A 16,348-nucleotide genomic window follows, 5' to 3' on the forward strand; every position below is an offset into this window, starting at 1 on the left:
CTTCATGAAACGTAGTCAGAATGTTTATCTTGATGACCTCTAGGCCAAGTTCGAAACTGGGTCATGTGGGATCAAAAACGAGGTCACCCGGCCAAATCAAAAAACTCAGACGAGTTTGAAACTGGGTCATGTGGTTTCAAAAACTGGGTCACTAGGTCAAACATGTTTGTTATGGTGTGTTACTCTGGTGAGCGACCTAGGGCCATCATGGCCCTCTTGTTTTTATGAAATGTTGATAAGATATTTCTTAAATAAACATACCTGCTCATTGACATAAGCATAACCCAACTAATAAACAAGAATGTTTTCTATTCAGAGACATAAGTAATAGTCTATTGAAATTGTTTTGATAGAAAGGGACCACATATTTTAATCATATTATCTTAATTGTCCACATAAGGTAAGATATGTCCCTGTCAGTGTATACCATATATGATTGTAATATTGTTTTTATGCCCCCAAAGGGAGGCATATTAGTTTTCAACTGTCTTTTAGTTCGTTCGTTTGTCACAGCATTAACTTTTTGCATGAAGGCACTTTACTCGCGAACCACTGCACCCAGGACCTTCAAACTTCACATGCTGATAATACTTATTAAGTACACGACCCCTACTGACTGGGGTCACCAGATCAAAGGTCAAGGCGCTGTGGGGGGTGGGGGCATTTGTCACCATTAGTGACAGCTCTTGTTATAATGATAAATGTACTGTACTAGACTTAAAAAAAAAAGCTTCTTTAATTCCCATATATAATATGTAATAAAAGTGGCATTTCTATTTTTTACTTCATTGCTTTTTAATTATTAACTATTTTATTTACATCTGTATGCTTCTATACTGGTTGATTAATAATTAAGAAGTATTTTTTTTTTCGGAAATGATACATTTAAATCCTGTTCTTTAATGACTGCCACACTGAAATGTTCTTTTTTTATTTATGTTACCCCATATCTTTTAGTTGTGAACATTTTTCTCTGAATTTTTCATTTTATGTAGAATTATTGCCTTATCATTGACTTAGGCTCAGGGTTAAACTATTCAAATTAGATATAAAGTATCATTATTTTATAATCAAATAGTCACTTCAGATTGTGAAGCACGATCTACTTAATTAGCTTTAAAGACAATGAAATTTTGTTAATGGGTTATTTTAATTATCAGCAAATTGTTTGATGGTTCTGTTATTTATTTATCACAAATAAATTTGTTCATCAATTCTCCAGACTTGGTGTTTTTGTGTATGTAGACAAGATATTGCATTTAAAAACATGAACTAGTAAATGAGTTGGAATGTCACCATTCAAGTGCAGGATAATGTATTGCTTCTATTGGTGACACCAGTTTCACAGTCTTGTAATCAGCTGTATCAACACTTTTGCAGTCAAATTTTCAGCTGTACTTGAACAATCACAGTCGATCTGTCAGCTATGTGAACACTATTGCAGTCTAGCTATTAGCTTTATTAACACAATCACAGTCAAGTTATAAGATTTATGAACACTCTCCAAGTCTAGCGCTCAGCTATATCCACATTGTTGCCAAGTAGCAGTAATCAATGTCCATTCAATCATAGTTCAGCAGTAAGCTGCATCAACACCTATCATAGTTTAGCAGTCAGTTGTATCAACACTACCATAGTTTAGCAGTCAGTTGTATCAACACTACCATAGTTTAGCAGTCAGTTGTATCAACACTACCATAGTTTAGCAGTCAGCTGTATCAACACTACCATAGTTTAGCAGTCAGCTGTATCAATACTATCTTAGTTTAGCAGTCAGTTGTATCAACACTACCATAGTTTAGCAGTCAGTTTATCAATACTATCTTAGTTTAGCAGTCAGCTGCATCAATACTATCTTAGTTTAGCAGTCAGCTCTATAAACACTATCTCAGTTTAGCAGTCAGCTGTATCGACAGCATCATGGTTAAGCAGTCAGCTGTATCAACACTACCATAGTTTAGCAGTCAGCTGTATCAACACTATTATCATGTAGCAATAATTTATATCCGTACTATCACTGTCAAGCTATTGCAATCAGTTAAATCAACACTATTACTGTCTAGCAATCAATTGTATCCATACTATCACAGTCAAGCTGTTAGTGCACTGTCACAGTCTATCTGTTAACTTTATCAACTTATCATATTCTAGCAGTAATCTATATGAACACTATCACAGTGTAACGGACAGATATATCCGCACTATCGCAGGCAAGCTGTCAGCTGTGTCTACACTATCACAATCTGGTAATCAGATGTATCAACAGTATAACACTCTCAATCAGCTACAGCCACACTTATAGTACAGCTATCTGCTATATCCACATAATCATTCAAACTGTCGGCGGTATCAGCACAATCACAGTCTGGAAATCAGCTGCATCAACACTATTACAGTCCAGCTGCCTGCTATATCCACATAATCATTCAAGCTGTCAGCTGTGTCAGCACTCACAGTCTGGCTTGCACATCAGATGTATCAATACTATCATAGTACAGCTGCCTGCTGTATAAACATAATCACTCAAGCTGTCGGCTGTATCATCACTATCACAGTCTGGCAATCAGCTGCATCAACACCTATAGTCTAGCTGCCTGCAATATCAACATAATCATTCAAGCTGTCAACTGTATCAGCACAATCACAGTCTGGAGATCAGCTGCATCAACACTTACAGTCCATATGCCTCCTATATCCACATAATTAATTCAAGCTGTCAGCTGTGTCAGTACTCAGTCTGGCTTGCCGATCAGATGTATCAATACTATTAGTCCAGCTGCCTGATGTATCCACATAATCACTCAAGCTGTCGGCTGTTTCAGCACTATCACAGCGCAAATTAGATATATCAATACTATAATAGTTCAGCTGCCTGCTATATCCATATTAGGTGGGCCGGTGGTCTAGTGGTAACACGCTTGACTGTCAATCCAGAGGTCCGGGGTTCGAAACCCGATCCAGACACTGGAAATTTCTGAGATGCTCATGAGTGTCTCCCACCTAACTAGATGCCTGTACTGGTTCTTCCCAGGAAAGACGGCTTCGCGTGTATCGGTGCTATACACCAGGCAGTCTATTCGCAAAGAGCTAGGCTAAGTTAGCCAGACACGTCTGTATCTAAAAAAGTTATCTATGTCTGTTCTGGGGGCTTTATCTCACTCTGTCTGTGTCTGTACTAGTAGAGGATGAATTTCGCGCCCTGTGAGGCTGCGTTTGCTATATGTAAAGCGCCTTTGAACGTGTTTATCATGAAAAGGGTGCTATATAAATCTGGTATAAAAATAATAATAATCACTCAAGCTGTAGGCTGTATTAGCACTGTCACAGTCTGGCAATAAGCTGCATTAGCATTAATACATTTCATCTACCTGCTATATCCACATAATTATTCAAGCTGCCGGCTGTATCAGCATTATTATAGTTCATCTGTCTGCATTTAAGCTGTCGGCGGTATCAGCATAATCACAAACTTGCAAGCAGATGTATCAACACTATTATAGTCCAGCTGCCTGCTATATCCACATAATCATTCAATCAGCCGGCTGTATCAACACTAGCATAGTCTAGATATGAGCCACAGTTCGACCACTCGCATATGCACAAAGTCTTCCTGTTTACTTCTATATATAATAGCTTTTAAATAATGATGATAGAACTATTCCAATAAGAGATTTGTGGTGCCGCAATGTTATCCTTTCGGATGAGTGAAAACATATGTACAGGATTCAGCAGCAGTATATACAAATGCACAATCACGAAAGTTTCTGGAAGATGTAGCAAAAGGAAACTCCGCGCCAAACAAAGACAAAAACAATGCCAACGATATAATAATAAATCAATAGTTAAAATAGGAAATGAAATTATTACACACGTAAACGCTACCTTCTTTCTGGCACATAAAAGGAGTTTTCAACAAATTTCTTTCTTTTCTGCATTTTGATTTCTTTCCTGCTTCTTGTTTTTCTAGTGAAACTCATTGATCTCGTTTGTGTAGTTTAATCTGATGCCATTATTATTTACCAGATGATACATTTATAATACAAAAAAAACATCACAAATACTGGGCGTGGAGAACAATTATATTCTATATAGCCAATAACGTTTCCGTAATTCGTTGCAAGGTGTGGTAGCAAAGGTTCAAAGTTTTGTCAAGCTTTCGACTTTAGTTGTCATAATTAACATGCTTACAGCATTTTAACAACATTCTCCTTGAAATCAGATATACCAAAGAAGAATAAAATACATTTAATGATCTCGTTTTTTCCGAAATGTCTAAGCTTAAATGTCAATTTACATTAACTATAAATCAGAGTTTTATTCCCGTTGTCCAGTATTTCATTCCGTGTCTTGAATAAACAAGGTGTGAGTGTGTGTATGGTTTTTTTTCTGTAGGCTTGTCGTATTCATCTACTAAGTTCTTCATAATACCGGTATTGCCGACATGTTTATAAAATAGGATTTTTCCGACGGCATTGAAATGAAAAACTACATTAATGGAACAACTGGAGAATTCAACTTCAACGGACTCTTCTGATGTATCTGACGAGCTTATCTTTGGTAAAACATCACGATATTTGTTTTTGACGTTTGTGTCGATAGCGCTTCTCTGCGACATTTTCACGTGCGCTGCCATCAAAAAGACGAAGCGTGTTCCGTTCTCTACAAAGCTGCTAACATGTGTGACACTGATCTGTGATTCACTGTATCTTTTTATCTGCCTTTTGGGATTCTCACTCAGACTGAATACTGAAATTTCGGTGGTTATTTGCGCCGAATTTGTCAGAATTTGTGCCATTACTTCGTGGCTGGCTGTAACAATCCTGTCGCTTGAAAGGGTATTCTGTTTATATAACCCATACCTGTATTCAAGGAAAGCAAGCCACAAGAATGTCACAGTTTTTGTAGTTGTTTGTATAAGTAGCATTGTGGGCATCAAGTTACTCGTGCGTTATATGATAGTCCCATTGCTGAAAGGGGAAGATTTTGACTTTGTACAGGCAACACAACCTTTACCACTAAACACGTGCATTCTTGCAGTTTGTCTTGCTATAAACACTATATGTTATTTCGCATGCATTCAAGTGGTAAAGAAACATATGAGGTTAGTGCGTGATATCCAACTAAATTGGAGCACAGTTTCTAGGACACGTGATTTTATTTCCACAAAGAATGTCACATGCATTCTCATAGTGTTTCAGCTCGTGCATATACCGTTACTTATCTTTATATGCGTACTTGAATTAAAGGAAGACAGTTCGGACACCACATATCTCACCGTTATTTTTATGTTAATAATGTGTGTTGCTAACCCGGTATTGTATGCATGGAGGTTCAAGGAATGCAGGTTCATTATGCTGAGAAGACAGCGTATTTAACAATAGAGTGGAGACGATGCGCATCGAAGTGTATTAGATTCCTGTGCGCAACCCGTGATATTCAGGTTCTGGTGCCTACAAGTTTGCTGTTTAGCAGGGACAAACTAGGAAGTTAATAGATAATCATAAAGTTACAGTGCTAGTATGAACTATGATATAACTTTGTGATTAATAATCTGTACTAGTTTGACCTTACATCGCGTCCCATTTGAGTATCAACCGGTACCTGCACATGCGGTGATGCCTCACAAGGTGTGTGTGTGTGTGTGTGTGTGTGTGTGTGTGTGTGTGTGTGTTGTTGTTGTTTTTTTTTCCGTAGGCTTGTCGTATTCATCTACTATCATAATATCGTTATTGCCGACATGTTTATAAAATAGGATTTTTCCGACGGCATTGAAATGAAAAACTACATTAATGGAACAACTGGAGAATTCCACTTCAACGGACTCTTCTGATGTATCTGACGGGCGTATCTTTGGTAATACTTCACGATATTTGTTTATAACGTTTGTGTCGATAGCGCTTCTCTGCGACTTTTTTACGTGCGCTGCCATCAAAAAGACGAAGCATGTTCCGTTTCCTACAAAGCTGCTAACATGTGTGACACTGATCTGTGATTCACTGTATTTTTTTATCTGCCTTTTGGGATTCTCACTCAGACTGAATACTGAAATTTCGGTGGCTATTTTCGCCGAATTTGTCAGAATTTGTGCCATTACTTCGTGGCTGGCTGTAACAATCCTGTCGCTTGAAAGGGTATTCTGTTTATATAACCCATACCTGTATTCAAGGAAAGCAAGCCACAAGAATGTCACAGTTTTGTAGTTGTTTGTATAAGTAGCATTGTGGGCATCAAGTTACTCGTGCGTTATATGATAGTCCCATTGCTGAAAGGGGAAGATTTTGACTTTGTACAGGCAACACAACCTTTACCGCTAAACACGTGCATTCTTGCAGTTTGTCTTGCTATAAACACTATATGTTATTTCGCATGCATTCAAGTGGTAAAGAAACATATGAGGTTAGTGCGTGATATCCAACTAAACTGGAGCACAGTTTCTAAGACACGTAATTTTATTTCCACAAAGAATGTCACATGCATTCTCATCGTGTTTCAGCTCGTGCATATACCGTTACTTATCTCTATATGCGTACTTGAATTAAAGGAAGACAGTTCGGACACCACATATCTCACCGTTATTTTTATGTTAATAATGTGTGTTGCTAACCCAGTATTGTATGCATGGAGGTTCAAGGAATGCAGGTTCATTATGCTGAGAAGTTTAAATTCTTTCTGCAGCGTATTTAACAATAGAGTGGAGACGATGCGCATCGAAGTGTATGATATTCCCGTGTGCAACCCATGATATTCAGGTTCGGGTGCCAACAAGTTTGCTGTATAGCAGGTACAAAAAGGAAAGTTAAATTATAGAGAATTATAAAGTATCAGTAAGAACTATTTTAAAATAAAACTTTGTGATTTATAATCTGACTAGTTCGATCTATCATCGCGTCCCATTTGAGAATACCTACGCAATTGGTGACGCCTGTTTTTTTTTTTACGGTTAAAGGGAACTGCAATAGAAGTGTTTTGGGTCTTTTCTCGGAATGCACCGGCGTGAAAATGAAGCGTGTATAAATAACGATATCGTCTTTGTGTATTAAACAAATAATGCGGCTACTCGCCCTTCTATTTTAGTGGAAAATTTTGCTAATGAAGGTTTGATTTACAAAGTCAGCAATCAAAGTCAGCAGTGCCGTAACTTCATTAAAGCAGTTGTCTTGGTGTACTTTTTTGTGTGTTTTTCCATGTTGTAGTTCTTTCTTTAGTCTTAGCAAATTTTATTTCGGATACATCAGTGTTAACTCGAAGATACAAGAAAGAACCAGTGATCACAAAAGATATGCGTGAATAAAACAGTCTGTTATATGTAATTCTTAAAAAATCTTTTATGTTTCGCTTAAATAATTGTCAATATATCTACAAATCACAATTTCCGTTCAGCATCTATCGAAATGAAAAACCAATCCAGATTTGTCTCCTAGTTTTTTCTATGTTTTCATGAAAGTGCACTATATAGAGTTTATAATGCAAATATATATAAAATACAACTTTGTGATTAATAATATAGTTCGATCTATCATCGCCTCCCATTTAAGAATCAACTGGTACCTGAGCAAGCGGTGACGCCTGTTTGCAATAGAAGTGTTTCGAGTCTCTATCGGAAATTAAATTGGTGTTTCAGTGAGTGAAAAAATGCGGCTACTCGCAGTTCTATTTCAGTGAAAATTAGTTTGATAATTTTGTTTAGTTTAATCATATTTTATTGTAATCATCACACAAGACATTATGGTAAATGTACATGAAGACAATAATATACAGATACATATGTAAATATAAATACAACAGCAAACTATCATTACATCAAGACATATATATTACTACTGTACATTAAGAAATATTCAGTAACTTTGCAAATGTGCGATAATACAAAAGGGTTGGACCACAAGTTTTGCCAACATTAGAAATCGGTCCGTCCCTGGCATAATTTTGTTGAAGGTTTAGCATAACAAAGTTAGCAGTGCTGTAACTAAGTTAGAACACACCGAGGCAGCTGCGCGGGGTTTTTTCTATTGTTGTTGTTGTTGTTTTTAATATATTGTGGTTTTGAAACATTAATATATCTACAAAAATCACAATTCCTATTCTTTTTGTATCTTAGAAAATAAAAAACCTGAGCTGTTTTCATGAAAGTGAACTACTGGATATGTAGCAGATCTAGTCCTAATTCTTTTATATGGAGTTTATGAAGCAAATTTATTTTGTTAATCGTTTATTGAAATCTTCTTTCTTATTGTACTTTTGTAGGTATAGTATATATATTTCTTTGCCTATGCTAGGATGTCTGTATACTTATAACTCATTATTAATTTTTCCCAGAAAGGCGCAGATCATCCATATTTCCATGAAAATAATATCTACATGGTCCTGATTTTTCTCACTGACTTTGGGCAGATACTAAGAGTTTTTGTTTGTTGTGTGGTGTAGAATGGCAGAATCCACGGTAACTCAAAAAGTTTTTTCCACCAGCACTTTTGATATATTCAGTAAGGTGTGTACTTAGGTTTTGTCAAAACGTACCATTTGTCTGTAGAATTTCAAAATTTCTCGTGGCAGATCTCTGACCCCCGCTTCCCCCCCCCCCCCCCCCCCCCCACCCCACACCCCACACACACACACATTCCCCACTCCCCTTCAGCGTTTCTCCATATATACAGACTAGTGTCGTTAGCATGCTCAGATCCGTTTGCCTGACACTGAGTTTCCACATTTCTTGGTAAAATAACCCGAAACTTCAGGTCAGAAATTATGTTAGAAATGGCGTTAAATGCACTATTTTGTCTGGTATAATTTAAAATTTTCTCGGAGAAGACCCCGAGCCCCTATCATTTGTTCTCTTTTTCTAAATTTGTATAATATCATTTTTTTCGGGGGAGGGGGAGCGAACTCCCATGTTATTTCTCCTTTTAGTTTGCATAATGGCAAATTTTCTCAGTGTAGACCCCCAAACCCAATATATAAATGAACTCCAATTGTGCAGGCGAGTAGGATGAACATTTCAGCCTGATTTACTTTGGTATTTTATAGGAAATGGCATAAAATGCACCATTTTGCCTTATATGATTTAGAAATTTCTCAGGGAAGACACCGAATCCCCATTTTATTATTGCTTTCTTTTGTACATTTTCAAAATGTATTCTGTATAATTGCATTCCAATTATGCAGGGCAGGAGAATATGGTGTGCATTTCAAACCGATTTCCTCAGATATTTTGTCTGAATTGGCTTAAAAGGTACCATTTTTTTTTATTTATTATTTTTTTTTTTTCGTATGATTTCAAAAATTTTCGGGATAGAAAACGAAACCCTATCTCTACTTAAACCGCAGGTATGCAAGTAAGTAGGCTAGTGGTACATTTTAACCGGAGTTTCTGAGATTATTATCTGAAATTGCTTAAACCGTTGACTTTTCTGTTTCTCAGAATACACTTGAAACCAGCCCTTCATACACTCCAATTGTTAAGGCTAGTAGAAATGAACTATATAGATAACTTTATCTAGAACTTAAACTTTTTATTTTTTAATTTACAAATTCCATAACAAATGAAAAGTGATATTCAAATTAAAAAATATTTGACATAATTTGGTGGCTATTCCATTATTGTAAGCTGAATAATTTGTTGATAATTGGGTTCACGTGAAATTATAGTTGTAAGTTACATAATGTTGTTTGACAATGTTCTATTGTACAAGTCTGTAATAAAATGTGTTATGTTTTGTTCTGTTCTGATTTATATGCACCTGTAACTTTCATAAAATCAATACAAAAGTTTATTACGGGAGTACTTGTTAATTGCCGTTTCTGTTTAACCTAACGCTTTAATTTCGCTCCTGCTAAAAAAGATAGGAAAATATGGAACTTCGTTTCTGATGAAATAAATGGCTTGCAGGTCAATAGCCAAAATTATTGAGCGGGAGGTCTGAGTGTGTGTGTGGGGGGGGGGGGGGGTAGAATTCAAATACCGAATTGTATAAGACTAATACTAAGTATATCAATTTTTAGCCTGCTTATGGCAAGTGAATCTGCCTTTGCAACAAAAAACACGCTCCTCGAAAAGAATCAACTATAATTCAGAAAGCACCCAAACCATGGTTCAATGAAAATTTGTAACGTTAAACAACATGTCAGAAAGTCTGAGCGTACATGGATGCGTTACGGTAAAACAGAACAGTTTGAGCCGTATAAAGCAGTAAGAAACGAGTACAATTTTTAAATCATGTGTCACACTCAGTGAAAAAACAGAGAACGCTAAATGTGATTCCAACACTCTTTACGGATTAGTATCTGAACTAACTGGTACCAAATCTGCCAGGAGTGTCTAATAATTCATTGGCCGAAACAATCTCAAACATACATCAATTCCTAAGTGAATACCAAACCTTTGAACCTCAAGTAAAGGATGTACAAAATTTAGACAAATTTACTGACTTGACTCAAGATGAAGTGAAAATAGTATCAGTGATTTGAATATTACGTCTTCAAACCTAGATATTTTGGCAACACGTATTCTGAAATCACATTTAGATGAACTTCTCCCTAGTATTACTAAATTGGTGATCTCTCATTACAACAGGGTGTTTTTCCTGTGAAATACAAACAAGCAGTTGTTAGATCTTTGCTAAAATCAGGTCTTGAACTAGAGCTTTCTAACTATCGTCCTGGGAGTAATTTATCATTTCTGTCAAAGCTTATTGAGAAAGCTGTTCTTTACAGATTAATCAAACATGTAGATCAAAACAGTCTTTTGCCTAAGAACCAGTCTGCGTATAGGAAATATCTCTCTTGTGAATATGCGCTGCTTCAGTTGGTTAATGATCTTCTAAATGGTATGGAGAAATAAGAAGGAATGGCCCTTATTGCAATTGGCTTAAGTGCGGCATTTGACACTGCCGACCACGCCATTCTGCTAGATGTCCTTAAAGCAGAGTATGGTGCCTGTGAAACAGCCCTGCAATGGGTAGACTCCTACTTAAGATCTTGTGCTTGTAAACTAGTAAACTAGTCAGTCAGTCAGTCAATCAATCAATCAATCAATCAATCAATCACTTTAACTAGTAAACTAGTAAATTAATAATTCAATACTTAAAATAAAAGTAACAACTTTCTTTGCACCTACTTAAAACATCGATCCTCCAAGACACTCCATTTACTCCTCATACAAGCAAGCACTACATGACTTACACAGCCAATCACTTCTCTCATTCAAACTTACTCTGACAAACTCCAACTCCCTTACACTCAAACATCCATCATGGTACCAAGCCTCACATCCATCACAACCATACCACTCAACACCATTTACTTCGTCGTCCTTTCTGCCACGTCCGCCACATACGTTACAAATATACATAGAGGCTCTCAATTCATCGATAACAACTATCTCTCTTCTCAAACTCCTTGCTTCCTTCTGTGCCTTTCTCTCTTCTCTGAGTCTCTTCCTCTCTGCCTTTTCCTCTTCCTCCCTTTTTCTTTTCTCGGCCCTTTTTGTCTGTTCCTCTGCTCTCTTCAAACGTCTCTCCTCTGCATCTTTTGCCTTCGCCTCTCGTCTCTTCTCTGCCTCTAACTTCCTCGTTGCAATAGCTGCTCTCCTTTCTTCTTCCTTCTTCTCCTTTTCCTAAAAAGAACTTGTTTTTAAATAATACGTTCATAAAAGCAAACATTTTGTTGATTACGAAACTACAAGAGCAAAAATAATAGGAAAAAACCTCATTACTATATATGTTTCTATTCAATACTTCTTTCAGAAATCATGTTACAGATGTATCGTAGTTTACCTATCTTAAAAATCATATAGCGCAACTGTTGTATTCATATCAAAACAATCTGTATATGTGTGAAGGTCGGATAAGGAGAGGATTAAGAGACATAATATCTATGTTTTATGTGTACGTCTATGTAATGTAATAATATTGTGTTTAGTCTTTGCCTGCAATGAACTAAGGATTTCTTGTGTACTAAGTACACGGCCCTTTTCAACTCTCTTAGATGACTGTTTCTTCTCTGTCAGCGGGGCGGTTGGTGGTGGCAGGAGAACTCTGGCCAACGGCTCTGTCACAATTCCCATGGTGACCAGTGGATTCGTCACAAAATGGCCGCAGGTAGGGCAGGTCGTAGAGATTGTAGATTCACCTGTAAAAAAAATCATCATATGCACAAACTAACTTTACGAAAAAAAACATAATGTATTCATTACAACCGCATACTGGGGAAAAAGATCAAACAAACCTCCAACTGCAACAGGCCCAAATGCTGGTCGAAGCAGCTGTGACGTATCAATAGCAGCTCTGCTTAATGGACATAGGCCGGTCACTTCAAATGACTTCCGAATAGAGGCAGGGGTGGCCTGTTCCATGGCGTGTCTGAGTACAGCAGGAAAGTGTATCTTGGACAACCTCGTTCCTCGACGGGCGAATGGCATGTTGCTGCAGATCGTGTCCACTCGTGACTTCAGAGGACCAAACACCTGCAATAGTTTTACCTTATAGAATTTTAACACAAAAGGATTTCATTAGCTGGAGCAAGTTTATGTATGAGGCATCACGGATAGAATTTTCTAGAACATGTAATACAAGTACACGACGCATAAAATTTGTCGGCGTCGGAAAAATACATCGAACTGCGTAAAATTACCCATGGTCTATAGTAGTTATTGTAGTTTTTAGTTTCAGTTGATAAATTTAGACATTTTCTGAACATTTTACCTTAACATCTAGAGGCTGCAGGATATGCGTCGTGTTGCCTGGCAGACCAACTAGCACTATATCATTGTCAATGGCGTCTTTCACTGTATTGACGGACACATGACTGTTGTGGTTATCCATTATCAGCACAACTGGCCTCTCCTTTCCACAATGAGGAATAAAAAGTTTAGTAAACCACTGATGGAATAGATCTGCGTTAAGGTAGCCCGTTTCTGTAGCCGCAAACTGCCATGTGTCTGGTACACCCTCTATAGATTTGTGAGGTAAGGAGCCCTGTGTAGAAAATTATTAAATGAATATTTTAAGTAAAACATCCTGAAAATAATGTTATTAAAAAGGTAATATTTATTTTTTTGGGTTTAACGTCGCACCGGCACAGGATTAGGTCATATGGCGACCAGCTTTGATGGTGGAGAAAGACCCTAGGTGCCCTTCCGTGCATTATTTCATCATGAGCTGGCACCTGGGTAGAACCACCGACCTTCCGTAAGCCAACTGGATAGCTTCCTCACATGAAGAATTCAACGCCCCGAGTGAGTCTCGAACCCACATCGATGAGAGGTAAGTGATTTGAAGTCAGCAACCTTAACCACTCGGCCACGGAGGCCCCTTAAAAAGGTAAAGTTCATGGGGATCACCGAATAATGAGTTCACTTGTACAAGTATAACATACCTGGTAAACAACGAGTGTTGGCAAGAACCTGCCGGATGCGCAAACACAGACATGTGCTGTGATGTGGCTTCCGGGAGTATTCTGACCCCTGCACAGATGACCACCCTTAGGACCGATCACCTTCTTGGCTGATTTCTCTTTCCCGGTCCAGCCAGTTTCGTCACAGTTGAATATCTGAAACAATAGTAGTATGCAACGATGTACTTGTCAAATAGCAGTGCAATAGGTTAAAGACTTCTTATTGCAGACTATTCATCATATCTGATTTTTAAATAATGAACAAAATGAGTCCTGTATATTGGAAACAAAAGATTCAAAGTACCCTTTCAGGCTTGTCCAGGAGATCATACTGCGTCATTACTTCTCTGAAGAATTCAAAAAACTCATCAACTACTGCAGGTGTTGACATAGACGCCCTGGCCTTGCTTATGTTCTCAGCAAGTCTGTCAGAGAGACCGTGTCTCTCTAGAAACTGCCGAATCCATCTGTCAGTTGGGCCTCTCTCAGTATTTATTCTCGATTTGCCACCTTTAAATAAATGTCGGGTAAAGGTATTATATTCATATCTAATTTAACTTTCCAAAACTTGAAAAAAAACGTGCAATGCATTTAAAAAAAAGAAAGAAAATAAAGCCTATCAAAAAAGGTCCGAACGCCTTTTAGAAACTTGAGCGCCGTTATACAAAAGAAAGTTTTACTCATAAATTTAAATGTCTATGTCTATGTTAAAAATAATAAGAATACAGAGATTATGTGCATCTCAAAGATAGAGTAAAAGAACTATTTTACAGGTCGGGTTAAAAAGTAAAAGCAGGAAGTTGCATTAGAACTGATAGAAGGGTGGTAGCTGCTCAACAAATACTTCTAAGTTGGGACTAGCTTGCAAAGACACGGGGAGACTGTTCCACAGACGTAGGCTTCTGGGAAAAAAGGAGTTTGCATGATAATGTGTCTTTAATACCTGACAACAGTATGATATCTACGACCTTTTGCCGCAGAACTTCCCTGGTTGCTGGGAGCCCTTGACTGGCCATATATCGAAGGTACTCAGCCAGTGACGTCTCCTCATCCGCACTCAAATCTCGTTTTCGACCTGGCTGACGACAAACTGGCCCTTCCTTTTGCGTCACTGAAAATCGTACATGGTCTTGTAGTGTTGACCGAGGCACCCTAAACTCTACAGCTGCTTTTCTGGCAGACATGAGCTTTCTTTGTACTGCCGCCGCAGCCATCTGCAGTGATTCAGTGTCATATGTTCGGTAATGGTAAGGCATTCTGAATAAAAATATAGAGCCTAACAATGGAAGGGCAGCAACTAGATATATTCACATATTGCTTATACAACAGATTTACCTCCCCTAAATTGAAAAAAATGACAGCGTGACGATAGCTGAAATGGCAACCAAATTGGAAAGGAAAATGAGATTTCGCGTTTAAAATTACACGGACTTAATTCAATAACAAGTTTAATGAGTGAAAACTGTTAATATTTATCTCTAATCAATATCGTCTGCAAATAGTTTATAGAGTTTAGATTTGAATTAACCCTTGCCGGGCCTCAGTATAATCGAGCGCGTGCGATGACGTCACGCGACCCGCGAGACAAAATATTTGCTGTTTAAAGTAAACAACTTTAGGTAAGGACAACTATTTTTCTACTCACCTCAACTTGATGATTTTGCAGACTTTGTTGCTATCGCAAGCGCTGGTGATGAAACAGATTCGTTCTCAAGCATCTATCTCCAAAAAAAGCTTTTAAGTGGGTGGCCGAATATTTATGACCTGGCCGAATTTACGACTCGAACCAGTAAGGTTTATATCAAAATTGCATATTCATCAGCCCGTCATCTTGAATGCAGTGTTCCCAAAGGCAGTTGCCTTGGTCCATGACTATATCTCACCAATGCTGGGACTCTTTTTCATGTCATTCCCAAATCCATATCAGTCTACGGGTTTGCCATAAATCATAAAGCAAATGAAAGCTTTCGTTCCACATCTGCTTCCGTAGAATCACAAACGGTCGGAGACCTCGAACGATGCGGTATAATCAATGACTGGATGTATAGAAACAAGCTGAAAATGAACTGTTCAAAACTGAATTGATTATGGTAGCAGACCTCAGTTGAACAAATTTTCTACAAATTTGTGATGATAACAAATTTGGAAGCACAATTACATATTTTTGTGAATTTCTTGAGATGCTCTATTGATAGAGTAGTGTGGTATTTCTTTTTGTAAAATAATAAGTGATGGCACTATTAACCAGAGGGATGGGGGTGTGCCTCTATATGCAGCCCGTCTGGGCGTACCATGTAAGGCTTTTAGCAATGGCATTCGGCAATAGGGGTAAAATTAATGGCCTCAGGGGACAGGGTAATGTTATGACTGTTTGTTTAAATAAAATTATTATCACCATCATCATCATCATCATTATTATTATTATCATCATCATCATCATTATGTCGTTGTATAGAAATAGGCGTTTAATCAAATTGTTCAGTGTCAATTTCAGTTTCAAACTGAAAAAATGGAGTTATATCTTTAACTAGACAGTAGTCAATTGGTGGATTTTAAACCAAAATGTACCTCGTCCTGTATCTTATGTTAATATACCTATTTTACCAACATAATCGATAAGAAGATCCTGAAATTGAATTTCATCTATCCATCCTTTCAAAAGTAATCACGCGCACATTAATTACCTTCTTTTCTTCATCGGATCTGCCACGGAACTGTTTTTCTTCTGCCTTTTGTTAAACTTAAGACTTAACAAATAAGTAATTACAAATAACAAAAAAATATATGTATTAATAATTAAGTCACAACAAAGAAGTAATAAGTATTAACTCCAAATGAGAAATCATGGCCTCCGTACTAATCCGATATATTATTAGTATCCATTAGTTTGATTGTAGTTGAACACTGGCTTCGCTACAATGTTAATGTAAAATAATTAAGTTCATACTTTCATAATTTC

At 37.4% G+C, this 16,348-nt stretch overlaps 1 protein-coding gene across 1 annotated transcript; it reads right to left on the minus strand.

Annotated features, from left to right (window-relative positions):
- Positions 1–11,004: 11,004 nt before the first annotated feature.
- Positions 11,005–15,073, minus strand: LOC128557557 (uncharacterized). Its single transcript, XM_053544955.1, has 7 exons — positions 14,333–15,073; positions 13,694–13,899; positions 13,372–13,545; positions 12,699–12,971; positions 12,223–12,460; positions 11,924–12,126; positions 11,005–11,611 (listed from the first exon to the last, which is right to left on the minus strand). The coding sequence occupies exons 1-7, from the start codon at positions 14,643–14,645 to the stop codon at positions 11,144–11,146; spliced, it is 1,875 nt and encodes a 624-aa protein (XP_053400930.1). The 5' UTR covers positions 14,646–15,073; the 3' UTR covers positions 11,005–11,143.
- Between the last annotated feature and the right edge of the window lie 1,275 nt (positions 15,074–16,348).

The sequence above is a fragment of the Mercenaria mercenaria genome, chromosome 6 (assembly GCF_021730395.1).
Source record: "Mercenaria mercenaria strain notata chromosome 6, MADL_Memer_1, whole genome shotgun sequence".
NCBI lineage: Eukaryota > Metazoa > Mollusca > Bivalvia > Venerida > Veneridae > Mercenaria > Mercenaria mercenaria.

What these genes read in the sequence shown, in the direction of transcription:
- LOC128557557 (XM_053544955.1), bottom strand. Translation starts at nt 14,645, where the DNA reads ATGCCTTACCATTACCGAACATATGACACTGAATCACTGCAGATGGCT. An exon ending in CAACACTCGTTGTTTACCAG is followed by an intron (nt 12,972 to 13,371) that starts GTATGTTATACT and finishes TTTTCTACACAG; the next exon opens with GGCTCCTTACCTCACAAATC. An exon ending in AAATCCTTAGTTCATTGCAG is followed by an intron (nt 11,612 to 11,923) that starts GCAAAGACTAAA and finishes AGTTCTTTTTAG; the next exon opens with GAAAAGGAGAAGAAGGAAGA.